This window comes from Papio anubis, chromosome 5 (genome assembly GCF_008728515.1).
Source record: "Papio anubis isolate 15944 chromosome 5, Panubis1.0, whole genome shotgun sequence".
Classification (NCBI taxonomy): Eukaryota; Metazoa; Chordata; class Mammalia; order Primates; family Cercopithecidae; genus Papio; species Papio anubis.
The window spans coordinates 151,441,311-151,454,045 of NC_044980.1; the positions used below are offsets into that span (position 1 = coordinate 151,441,311).

At 38.5% G+C, this 12,735-nt stretch overlaps 1 protein-coding gene across 18 annotated transcripts in view; it reads right to left on the reverse strand.

The window, feature by feature from the left end:
• Positions 1-12,735, reverse strand: part of EBF1 (EBF transcription factor 1) — a 404,709-nt gene that overhangs the window by 78,703 nt on the left and 313,271 nt on the right. For all 18 annotated transcript variants that reach the window (XR_648665.4, XR_002522962.2, XM_009209495.4 and 15 more), the window contains exon 10: positions 2,414-2,540. Coding sequence is in view for 16 of the 18 variants with exons in the window: in XM_009209495.4 (XP_009207759.1) it covers positions 2,414-2,540 (127 nt within the window). In the remaining 2 variants the exon portion in view is untranslated. The remainder of the gene's footprint in view (positions 1-2,413; positions 2,541-12,735) is intronic.

Consider the following 12,735-nt stretch of genomic DNA (forward strand, 5'->3'; position numbering starts at 1 on the left):
GGTTTCTTATCTGGTGCCCGCAGTTTGAGGCCAGATCACCAGAAGCATTTTTTCATACCTTAAATTTCTCACAGATGTACACACGTGCATATGCGCCAACTTATTGCTCTTATCCTTAACTACTTTTCTAGACTTGAAAATCTGACACTTTAATCTTAATTCCAGTGTGCTATAGATTTTCTAAGATGTGATTTCTTAAATTGATGGCAATCTTTTTTTTTTTTTTTTAGTGTTTAAAAAAACTCCAAATATTGATGGATCGCTAGCTCTTTTCTTTTGAGAACTTAAGTAATTTAATGAGGGTGGTTTTTTTTTTTTCTTCTAACTTTTATGGCCAGGTGGCTCTAGGGGATATTTTGTTGAAGACTGATTAAAAATAATTTCTTCTAAATGAGACCTGACCACAAAATGGAACCATTAATGGGCAGGGACGTTGTCACCAAAGCGGAAACCATGCCTGATTGCCTCCTGTACCTCCCACCACACAAGCATTTTCTTCTTTTTCTTCTCCTTTTCTTGTTCTTAATAGCTGAGTAAATAAGCAGCCAGTAAGGCCTAATGTTTTCGGCCAAAAACAGAGTCCAAACTTCTCAGAGAAAACATTTGGCCTCTGTGGTTTTGAAATATGTTCCAGAACACCGAGTTCAGTGGGGAACATTGTGAAAAACTCCCATCCATTGGAATGATGCTGGGGAATGTTACAGTATCAGGAGTTTCAATTGGTCCTTTTCCTGCAGCCCCATAATGAGACTTGTAAAACACACACGCGCGCGCGCGCACACACACACACACACACACACACTGCTATGTGGAAGTTCTCATGGGAAAAATGAATGGCAAGAAATCCTAGCTTTAAAAGAAACAGCTAATCTGCTAGTTTGATTGTTCTTCAAAACTTATGCTGAACCAATGAGCCTAATTAAAAACACTTGGCCTACTTCTATAAAGCATCATAGCTTTCTCTATGCTTCGTTTGTATACACCACAAAACTCCAGATAGACTATTATTTTTTCAAGTGCTCACTAACAAAGTGCTGACTTTGTTGGGATGGCTGAGCTAATTTCTTGAACTCAGTGTGAAACCTTAGCTAAACAAAATTGCGGTAATTTTCCTTAATTTGTAAAAGTGATTGGAGTGCAAACAAAATTTTCCTCTTGGGTCAATCCTATAATTTTCAATTAACTAAAACTAATCGTCAGGCAGGCACCAAACCTGCATTTTGTTTAAAGGGCTGGGAGGCATTTCCAAGGGTCAGGATGCATTAATTGTTTTTATAATTTCAAGGGAGAGAGAGAGAGAGAGAGAGAGAGAGAGAGAGAGAGAGAGAAACTGGGTGACTAAGAAGTACATTTGGTTTTACTCCTAATATTGAAATACAAGGGAAAGATTCTCTGAAGTAAAATGTTACAGAAAAATAAAAGTCGTCCATTTAATTGTATTGTTATAATTATGATTTGTTAACTGTTATCCCGTCACTGCTCTGTTATCTCTTTGTGTGAAAGCAACTTCCGCTCTGTACTTAGTCTGGCCTTGTGGTCTTTTACTGAATGGAAAAGGAAACCTGGGACCAGTTCGTGGAGACAGTTACCACTATCCAAGGATAACTGACACTAAGCAGAGGACCCAGAACCACACTGCACTTGTGGTTCTTTGACCAGCAGCATCAGCCTCACCTGGGAGCTCTTAAGAACCACAGGATCTCAGGTTCTGCCTAGACCTACTGCAGCAGAATGTGAATTGTAAAAGATCCCTGGGTGTCTGGTTTGCACTTCACAATCTAGGGATCTCTTAGAGTACACATTGGGCATTCAGCCTTTATACTTGATGTAATTCCACATCGATGCTGCCTGGTTCTGTCTTGTCTGATGGGAGGGAATTCACATTCACTCTGAAACCCCAGCTTCTTGCCACAAGGCAGATCCATGTGCCAAGGCTGTTTTGGGAGGACAAAAATGCAGCATACTTGGAAAGAAGGCACCAACCCAGAATTAAACATGAAAACTACCAATTGTATGTAATACAAATGCGGTGAACAGGCTAGAGGAAAGACGTACTGTTCCTGAAAGCACAACCCTACTCCATAAAGCAAACAAACCCTAACAAGGTGGCTTAACATCCAGAAACTCAGGATTATCTACACCTCTTTTCCCCTTCTCTTATTTTTCATGGGGCATCTTTAGGCATCCAACCAGTTATTTCAACAGATCCTGCCATTCAGCATGGACACCTAGATGAAATCTTAATACAATAATAAAAGCACCATGTTTGCTCATACATATGGTAAAATGAAGAAAGAAAGCAGACTTTAACTAGATTTTAAAATAAAATATATGCTTTTAGACATAGAAGACAAGGGGAAAGACCCCATAGGACCAAAGCAGTTCTGTGTTCACCATCTGCAGTGGTTCTTACCTGTGTAAATGAATCTGCCTGGTGTTCCTTTGCAGAACTGCTTAGATTTGTAGGACAGTGTGACTTCCACAACACCAGGGATGTGCCGAGGAGGGGTCTGCACACGGATGGCATGAGGAGTGATCAACTGGAGGAGACATTTGGGGGGAAAAAATTGTCATTTCAATATTTAAAACTTCACAGTCTTCCTAACAGCTCTCCATAAACAAAGCTTTAGAACACATAATTAAGCTGTCTATGTTTAAATCCAATCTTGATGGAACCTGCGTGAAAGACACTGACAACAATATTTACAAATGCTCTGAGTACAGCCATAACGACATTATCTGGGTTTGCCTACATGGCAGGCCCTCTGCTTCCTGGTTTGAACAGGGAACCTGGCCTAATGAAATGATTTATCTACTACAGGATATCCTTTGGAAAATCTCTGAAGCAGACCAAATCAGAGCCGAGCTTTGCCATGCCTCTCCAGAAGTTGATAGGCCTGGTGTTTGAACTGAGCCCGTCAACATGTGGAAAACACAGAAGTAGGGAAACAGTAGGCCAAGGCACTCTGATTAGCTGCAGTGTGCACGTATGAAGTACCTCTGAAGACCATTTGGTATATTAACTACCAGAGGCACAATCAAAGAGCTTAACAGGAGAAAGAAAAGAATCTGCCTCCCTGGAATAGCTTATGGATCTGGCAGAACTAAGGACTCTCCATAAAAGGGAAAGGGAAAGGGAAGGCTGAGGAGGCTGCGGAATGATCACTGGTCCATTATGCAACGCCACATGCACAATGAGAAAGTTCATTTCTGAACTCTGCTGGCAATCAGATTACACTATGAAGCAGAATTTATTTTTTATTACTCTTATCTTTGTTTACATAACTAAAATGTTATTAATGGCCATAAAACTGGCATTATCTGGTTCTTTGAAAAATCCAGCCCTGGTATTTGACTGGTTGACCTCTGATGGTGCTGGATTCTACATGTTCTCTTTCTATGGGATTCTGCAAGTGTCCTCTTTGGCTCCTTTCAGATGCAGTTAGCTCAACATTTGCGGTACTGAGTCCACCGCATACAGTGGATAATTTATATGGTATACATGAGTTTAAACTAACATGCTTGTGCTGTTCTCTCATGGGAATAACTTAGAAAGGGCTCCTTATTTCAATGTGCAAACCAGGCCCAGTTCAAGTGTTTTTCCCAGAGAATCACAGATAACACCATGAGAGGCTGGATACAGCCCATGGGTACCCCAACTGGATAAACCGTTCTAACACCAAGTCCTAGGGAAAATAATTTGAGAAAGTTGTTACTGCTAAAGCCCACAAGTAATTTATATCAAATGTTGCTTTCTGAAACAAAGAAAAAGTCATATCTGCATAAAACCATTTTAACTTAGCAATTACAAATGCCTTATCCTCTTCCATAGAATACATGGAGCCTTGGCTTATTTGCTGAAGATGCACAAAAGATATTTCAGTAAGACCATGCTTATGTGGAACCCCTGAAGACTGAGTTCATCTCCATGGCTTAGTGTTTTCAAAGGCTAAGGTTTTACCCAGCAAAACACACAAAAATGTTTCTTAAAATTTTGTTCTACACAGGAACAGAAAATCAAATACTGCATGTTCTCACTTATAAGTAGGAGCTAAGTGGGAGGTACTCATGGACATAAACATGGCAACTACAGACACCGGGGACTCCTAGAGTGGGGAAGGAAGGAAAGGAACAAAGATTGAAAAACTATCTGTACATTGCTCACTACCTGGATGACAGGGTCATTCGTATCCCAAACCTCAACATCAATATACCCACGTTACAAACCTGCGCTTGTACCCCCTAAATCTAAAATAAAAGTTAAAATTATTTTAAAAGTTCTATTCATATTGTTAATTCTTCCAAAATGCATTGTATGCTTTTTAAAATAAGCAAAGTGTGTATAATTTAACTTACCCTTGGTAAATCAAGATCATCATTTAGAATACCCTATATTCTATCTTGCTGTAATATAAAAAAGCTCTGAATGACGGTTGAGGCATGAAGAGCTATTTATCCCTGTACTAAATGGCTCCAGGTTTCTAAGATTTTGAAATTATTTCTCTTTTATTCTGCTTCTTTGTCTTTTTTTTTTTTCCTGTTGTTCTTAGCACCTTCTAATTTGCTCGTGTAATCTGTAAGCATGGAGATCAGGAAATCGAGTTTAATAATATAGAGAGAATAAGATAAGAAAGAGGCTCTGAAGGGCAGTGAAAGATGATCTTCCCCAAATCAAGAGCATGTTAATTTTTGAGACACTGTTACTGCAATGTTGGGAACTAACACTTGTTGAGTACCCAGGAGGTATCTGTCACATTGCTGGATATTTTACATACAAACACTAATGGGTCAGAACAATGACTGTATTTTCATCCTTTTTTTTCAGGTGAGAAAACAGAATCTTAAAATTAAGTTGCTTGCATAAGCAACTTTACCCTTGTCACAGCAAGTTACAGCAAAAGGTAACACTGATACAGTTCAAAAAAGTCACGGGACAAACACTTCCTTTGTAATCATAGAGAAAAAATTGTTCATATGGAAACTTTTTAAAGGCAGTAACAAACTCAGTTTTTTTCTGATCCAAGGACTGTGTGTGTGTTTTCTGTACCCATGCTGTCTCCATTTTTCATTTATTGCCTGGTTCTTTGCCATGCTTTTGGTAAAGGATGATCCATGTTGTTATATTTCAAATAGAAGGTATGCTTCTAATTTTAACGTGTACTTGGAATATAGAGTGCCATTAACTCACAATAATACTGATAAGAACTTTCAGCCAGTTAACACTTCACCTGCACTCCTTGTTCTCAGGGGAAATAAATTTTAAAAGATGGAAAGATATTAGTAAATAGATGGATGAAGATTATTTTTAAGTATAGGGACTTAATATGTATGAGTTGCTATACCAAGGAACAAAATTCATGGGCTTTATAAATTGATTAGATATGACTGCAATGAAACTACAGACTGAGAGTGAGGCTTTAGCATAAAGCATTAGGCTCAGGAAATGCAAACAAATTTTCATTTACAATTTCATTTTCAATTTTAATTAATTGCCCTAACTAAAGCAGAAATTCCTTCTAAACAACAATCCTTCACAGATGAGGTAGAATCTGAATCATAATTAGAGAATAAATTTGTTGATGTTTTCCTAGCTGTGCGTATTAGTCTGGGAAGAATCTCTAGCACTGACACATGATATTGATGCTTATGGAGGAAAAACATTTTAGCTAACTTTGATCAATTTGAAAGCACTGGCTTATTTACTAATCACTCAAAGAACTGTAGAATTTATTGCTGGAAGGAATGTTAGTGATAGTTTAAAGCTAATCTTCTTATTTGACAGCTAAGGACACAAAAATCTAGAAATGTCTGGTGGCTCTGAAAATTGACCCAACATCCTAGAGGAAGGACAGGGTCTAGATCTAGGGTGTAGAACTCAGGACCCACGAATCACAAAGTATGTTTCACACATTATTCCAGCCTGGTTGAACCCAAGGCAGCCACTCAAAGCAACAGAAGGAGGGAGGGCTAGTCTGTTTTTTGAACTTTTATCATTGGACTATCACTTTCTTAGTTTTGTCATATCTACATACCACCTATACAATCACATACTTAATATTTTAAAAAGTGATTATCTTTTTATTTAAAAAAGTTATTTTAAAAGAAAACTTTATGTCAATACCATAATTGGAAAACTGGTATTAACTGCAAAATAAGAAGGTATTGTAGCTAGTAACCTTGAAGTTCATATGATATAAATTCTAGCTAGATATTATTGACAACCTGAAGAAATTTATTGAAAAGGGTGATTAGCTAGTGTTAAATGTTAAAGACTTCTTTGCCCTGAGACTTTATCCCTTTAATAAAAATCAGAATTATGGAATAAAACAAAAATTAAAAGAGAAACAAAAGGAGTGATTAAAAGAGAAACCAAAAGGAGACTAACTTTCTCACAGTGTGATTCAGTTCTATTCCATGTCTGTGTCAAATCTAAAATTGTCTCCTGTGCTACCAAGGTCCCATGCCCATTACTTTGGTAAATACTGTTCTAAGTGATTAGAGAACAGATTTCATTCTTTGACGTAATTTCCTTAAATTATACGCCAAACAATTTCGGCTAGAAATAAATATTCTTCTGAGACTCTGTAGCATCTGACACTACACTCTTTCCCTTTTTGGGACTCTCCATTTTCTTATGTGACAATAATCATAAGACGTAAGACTTGCAAAGCGTCTGATGGTTTACCAAAGCACTTTCATGTTCACTAATTTTTAAAACTCATGTTTGTGGTTTATGTATTTCAGATGAAAAAAGTTGATGGTCAGGCAAGTTAACTAAAATTATTTGAAACACTAGGATGAAAACCAGTCTCTTATACCTGTAAAGAAGTGTTTTCCAGAGATCTTCTCTTATTCATTGATTCCTGGTTATTTTGATTTTCTTCATTTGCTCCACTTTTCTGTCAACTTGTTAATTGTAGAAATTTCACAAGTTTTGTCCTTTCTTCCCCTCTATTTGCCTAGCACTTCTTGATTTCACTCATTAGCTCAACCACCTCAGCTAAACTGATTTCCAAATCTACACCTGTAGACTTGATCTCTTTGGCCAAGCATCAAACTTTTATTAGCAACAGAGTAACAGAATCTCCCCCAAATAAGTCTTCTTGCCATCTCAATCTCAACATGACCCAAGCTAAATTTATCATCTTACTACCTCTGAATATATATTTCTTGTTTTTGTGTCTCCTGTCTCAGTTAAAGGAATGTTAGCCTTTGAATTACTCAAAACAGAAAACTTGAGGTTATCATTATTTCTTTTTCTTCCTTTATTTTTCTTAAGTCATATTGATTCTGCCCCTAACTGGGCCTCAGTGGCTCTTCTGTGCTTCTTGTCTTTCTCCTGTTCAGTCTGTCACTCTTTCTTACACTATTACATAGTAGGAAAAATTGCCTTCTAAATGGTCTCCCTCTACCTCTACTTTTTCCATCATAATTATTTTCTTCAAATACAATCTCATCATATTATGCCCTGCCTCAAACCAAACTCTCATCTGCCCCCTTTGCCTACTACATAGTTCAAACTCCTTGACAGGATAATATTAAGGGTTCACCAAGGCTTGATGGCCAATTTTCCTTCCTAGGCACACTTCCCACTTTGCTTTACCACATTCTGGAGTAAAGGGCATGTGGATACATGAAAACACCATTCCCTTGCCCAACAGTTTTGCTTTCTTCATGCCATTCTTTCCTAAACATTCTTCTACTGACATTCTACTTATTCTTAAAGACCCCAGTCATATGCTCCCTCTTCCAGTAAGTTTTACCTGATCGTAAGGGTCAAAGTTGCCTGCATTTTTGAGGAATGTATACTATTATGATATTGATACTATAATGCTTAGCAGCCTATTTTGCTTTGTGCCATAAATACTGTCCTATACATCTTTCTCTCATAAGATATTTCCTGAGATCAGGAACACAGTCTAATTCACATTTGTAACCTCTAAAGTAGTTAACTTGGCCTGGTGTGATGGCTCACATCTGTAATCTCAACACTTTGGGAGGCTGAAGCAGGAGGATCACTTGAGCCCAAGAATTTGAGACCAGCCTGAGAAACAAAGCCTCTAAAAAAAAATTTTTTTTAATTAACCAAGCATGGCGGCATGTGCCTCTAGTCCCATCTACTTGGGAGGCTGAAGTGGGAGAATTGCTTGAGCCCAGGAAGTCAAGGTTGCAGTGAGTCGTGATTGCACCACTGCTGTCCAGCGTGGGCAACAGAGCAAGACTGTCTCAGAAAAAAATAAAAATAAAAATAAACAAATTAAGTAGTTAATGACTTACATACAGAATATTTTCAAAATATTTCTGGAATATTTACATAAATTGGGCCAGAATTCTACTAAATCATTGACTCCACTGGGTATCGTAATCATTATCCATGAGTCCAGGGGAGTCTACTGTTCTTAACCTGATAGTACTCAACTCTCATTTTCTACCTAAGTTGCTTTTAATATTAGTTATCTGACTGGCTCAGCACTCAGGTCTAAATATGAGCATGAGACCACTGCTTGTATATAAGTGGTAAAAAAGAAAAAGATGTCTAAATGTCTGTAACTCCAGTGAGAAATAAGATGAAATGAAAAAAAAAAAAAGGTTTAAAAATTAATACTTAAAAAGTATGCCACAAAAGATCTTTGCTAAATGGTAAGAGTGTTTATTTCTGGACTGATAACATTTGATGTGATTTGTCTTCTCTGTCTGCCTCTTCCTGCTATGTGTATGTATTTCTGTGTGTGTAAATTCCCCAAACTTGCACCAGATCATGTAAATACTTACAGAATAAACCTATTTGTACATATAAAGCCATTATTTTTATTATGAGAAAAATGTTATTTAAAAAGTGTAATAAGTTTGGGACTGTATGTATTACACGTGATTATATAAGAATTAGAGGCCAGGCGCGGTGGCTCACACCTGTAATCCCAGCACTTTGGGAGGCCGAGGCGGGCGGATCACGAGATCAGGAGATCGAGACCATCCTGGCTAACATGGTGAAACCCCGTCTCTACTAAAAATGCAAAAAAATAGCCAGGCATAGTGGCGGGTGCCTGTATTCCCAGCTACTTGGGAGGCTGAGGCAGGAGAACGGCGTGAACCCAGGATGTGGAGCTTGCAGTGAGCTGAGATCGCACCACTGCACTCTAGCCTGGCGACTGAGCAAGACTCCGTCTCAAAAAAAAAAAAAAAAAAAATTAGATATGTATTTGCACAGAAGAAAAGAAAAACATCAAAATGTTAAAAGTTACCTCTAGATGGTAGAGGTATGGGTAATTTTACTTTCTTCTGTATGTCTCTCTGAATTCTCCAATCGCTCAACAATAAAAACGCATTAATACTATATTCAGAAGAAATAATTTTTCCATGTGGCATTGAGATGAAACACACATAATCTCTACAGGGCTCCAGGTGAGGCTGTCAGCATGCCAGGGACCCCCAGCAGCAACACTTCTGCTCCCTCTAAGCTGCCTGTGTGAGCATTTTCCCTGCTCCAGACTCAGACCGCAGGACCTGAAGAACCCTGTGGGGGGTTAGCCAGGCAAGATATGCCCACTGTGGCCTCTGGGTACAAAGTAAAGCTGCTGTGGCCATAACAGAGATAGAGTCAGACATGAAGGTGTTTGAATGGGACCTCTCCTTGACAGAAGAGCTGACACCAAGAGAGAGAATGCATGGTAGATCATGCAGCTGTGCATGTTGAACTCCAAAGAGGCAGCCTACACAAAGTCTGGAAGCCCAGAAGAGGGGCAGGGAAGAGGACAATCTTCTATATGGCTTTTAGACAACTTCCCAGCTTATCAAAAGTACGGTCCACATGGTAGGTAAATGAGAGTATCTAGTGTTTAAAAACATGAGTGGAGCCGGGCGCGGTGGCTCACGCCTGCAATCCCAGCACTTTGGGAGGCCGAGACGGGCGGATCATGAGGTCGGGAGATCGAGACCACCTTGGCTAACATGGTGAAACTCCGTCTTTACTAAAAATACAAAAATTAGCCGGGCGCGGTGGCGGGCGCCTGTAGTCCCAGCTACTCAGGAGGCTGAGGCACGAGAATGGCGTGAACCCGGGAGGTGGAGCTTGCAGTGAGCCGAGATCGCGCCACTGCACTCCAGCCTGGGTGACAGAGCGAGACTGCGTCTCAAAAAAAAAAAACAAACCAAAAACATGAGTGGAAACATGTTGTAGAATTCCAGGAGGAAAGAGCAAACTCTTGGGGACTACTTTCCCCTCTGAGAGCCAGCAGCTTTTATTATTTGTGTTGTTCTAGTTCTCACTAAATTGACGATGGTAATGACATTGATAATGACTTCAACAATAATGACCTTTTGTTATCTTTTTCTCATGTGTCAAGCACTATATTAAACCCTTTTAGTGATTTGCATTCTGTAGTATTAAGGGGTAGGTATGATTATTAGCGGGTTCATAGAGGAGGAAAATAAGTTTCAGGAAAGTTAAGAAATATGATTAAGGAATCAACTGGAAGTGGCCAGTCAGCCAATTGACCATCATTATACAACAATGACTGTCTCTCCATATGACTGTTTCTTGTTTTTCCATAATTCCTGGTACATGTACTTTGCATCTGACCTCTGCCTTTGAAAGCATGGATTGTATCCTCAGCTTTTCCCACACCTTGAAACATCCTGGGAACATAGTGGCCACTCAAAACAGCTTTCCTCACTGGTGAAAGGCAAGCTGAGAATGATTCCCCAGGAAAACAAAAAAAGCAATTCCAAGATAAGCCTGTATCCATGTTTTCCAACCAATAGGAGTAGGTAAAATAAATGCAATTTGACGTTCCAAGCCACAAAGCCAAAAAATAACTGGGGTTACTAGAAAACACACCAGCGATTTCTCATTACTAGGTTTAGGACCTAATATTTTAACCGTAATCACCTTCAACACTTAAAAGTTAAAAAAAAAAAAAAAAAAAAAAAAGTCCAAAACAAGCAAAGACTCGAAGAGAAGGGATAAAGGGAAGGAAAGGTTTCTTCTCTGGAAAAATAATAAACATTTGTGGCTAGAAAAAGCCTAAAGTGGGCACTGGCAAGGTGGTTTTTAGATGTTACCCATCTAAGGGTCTGCGTTCTAAGGCATGCTAGCCCATTCACTCATTGACACCCTCTGTGCCTCAGTTTACTAATCTTATACTGCACCAGCTCCTGTCTGCTCTGTGGAGGTGCTGATAATAATATTACATATGCTTTATGTTTGGGTAGAGCTTCTCTGGGGACCCTAAAGCACTTTCCAGATTAATTTTTAAATTTATGTATTAATAATTCTCACAGCATTCTCCCTCCTCCTCAGTTAGGATAATAACATCCATCTCTTTTGAGATAGGCAGGGGGTACTGAGTGATAGACATGAAGCAGACACTTAAATAAGAAAACTGTAACATAAAAGCATAATTAAAGCTCTAAAACCAAATCAAACTATGGATTTTTAAAGAGATACCAAAGTGTTAGGGACCAAACAGGCAAACTTGTTTTCCCTCCACCACGCTGAAACATGGATCTTTTTGGAGTTAGACACGACATTTAAAATATATTATTTGGAGTTCGTAAAGGAAGCTGAAATATGAAAAGTATATATTCTTGGCGACTGTGCTGACTGAACCTCCATATTATCTCTCTATTTCCCTGAAGTGGCTACCACATAAATCAGAGGATGCCAGCTCTTCTTCTGAGTTCCTTGGTGTGTTTTGGTTTGTTCCCTAATCAGAGTTCTCTGGGTTTCATAACACAGATTCTTTCATTCCCAAGAATTGCCTGTCTCAAAAGCAGTGTATGATTTCTCAGGGAACGTGAGAAAAAGCCAGAGGAGGCATTTACTGTTTCACAAACATTCTGGTTTCCTTTTGTCCTTTCAAGAAAAGAACTTTAAACCAATGTTTACCAAAATATGCTGAGTCACATGAATCCTTAAAGATAAACTTCATGTATGAATGTCAAAGGAGACTTTTGAAATTAAAGTTTCAGGAATTGAGTTAAATGGGGGACTTAAAATCTAGCATTTGAATAGTCAGTCATGTTACTTAACACTGAAATTTCTCTCAATGTAGGTATCGACATAGACTCAGATGGATAGTAGAGAGATGTAGATGTGCTTTCCTATTCATTGTCTGTGTGTCCCCCTAAGTAGAATATCAGCCCCATAAGGGTATGATCTTGGCCTTCTTTGTTTTTGTTATGTTCCTGGTGTTTATCAAGGCCCTGGAACTAGTAGGCACTCAATAAATACTTGTTGAACATTGAATGGATAAATATTGTGATGCCATTAGCCACCATTAATAATTAAGATAAAGAGTCACTAAAGTTTCTTATGAATCTACAAAAAGAAAATAACACCACTCCATTCAGAATTCTTTTTACTAAAAAATTCCCAAACGACAACAACGAAAAAACTTTTTGCTTTGCCACCACAAACTTCCTGGTATCCTCATTAAGCATTCAAAGAAATATACTGCCCAGTTCTTCTGACCAGGAATCTAACCAGGTCCCAAAATCAATGCAGTTAATTGTACAAAACAAAATGGCAACAAGATCATCTTTCAAAATAACAGATTTGGGAGAAAAAAGACTGAAGCAAATACATTATGCTTCTACTACCCCTGGTTTTGTGGGTTATTTATTTATTTATTTTGTAATTTATTTTTTAAATAAACTTTCTCCATCTCTCTTCCCAGGATGTAGATATTGTGCCAGTTGGGCCCCATTAAAGACTGGATCCCAGCCTGACCATCT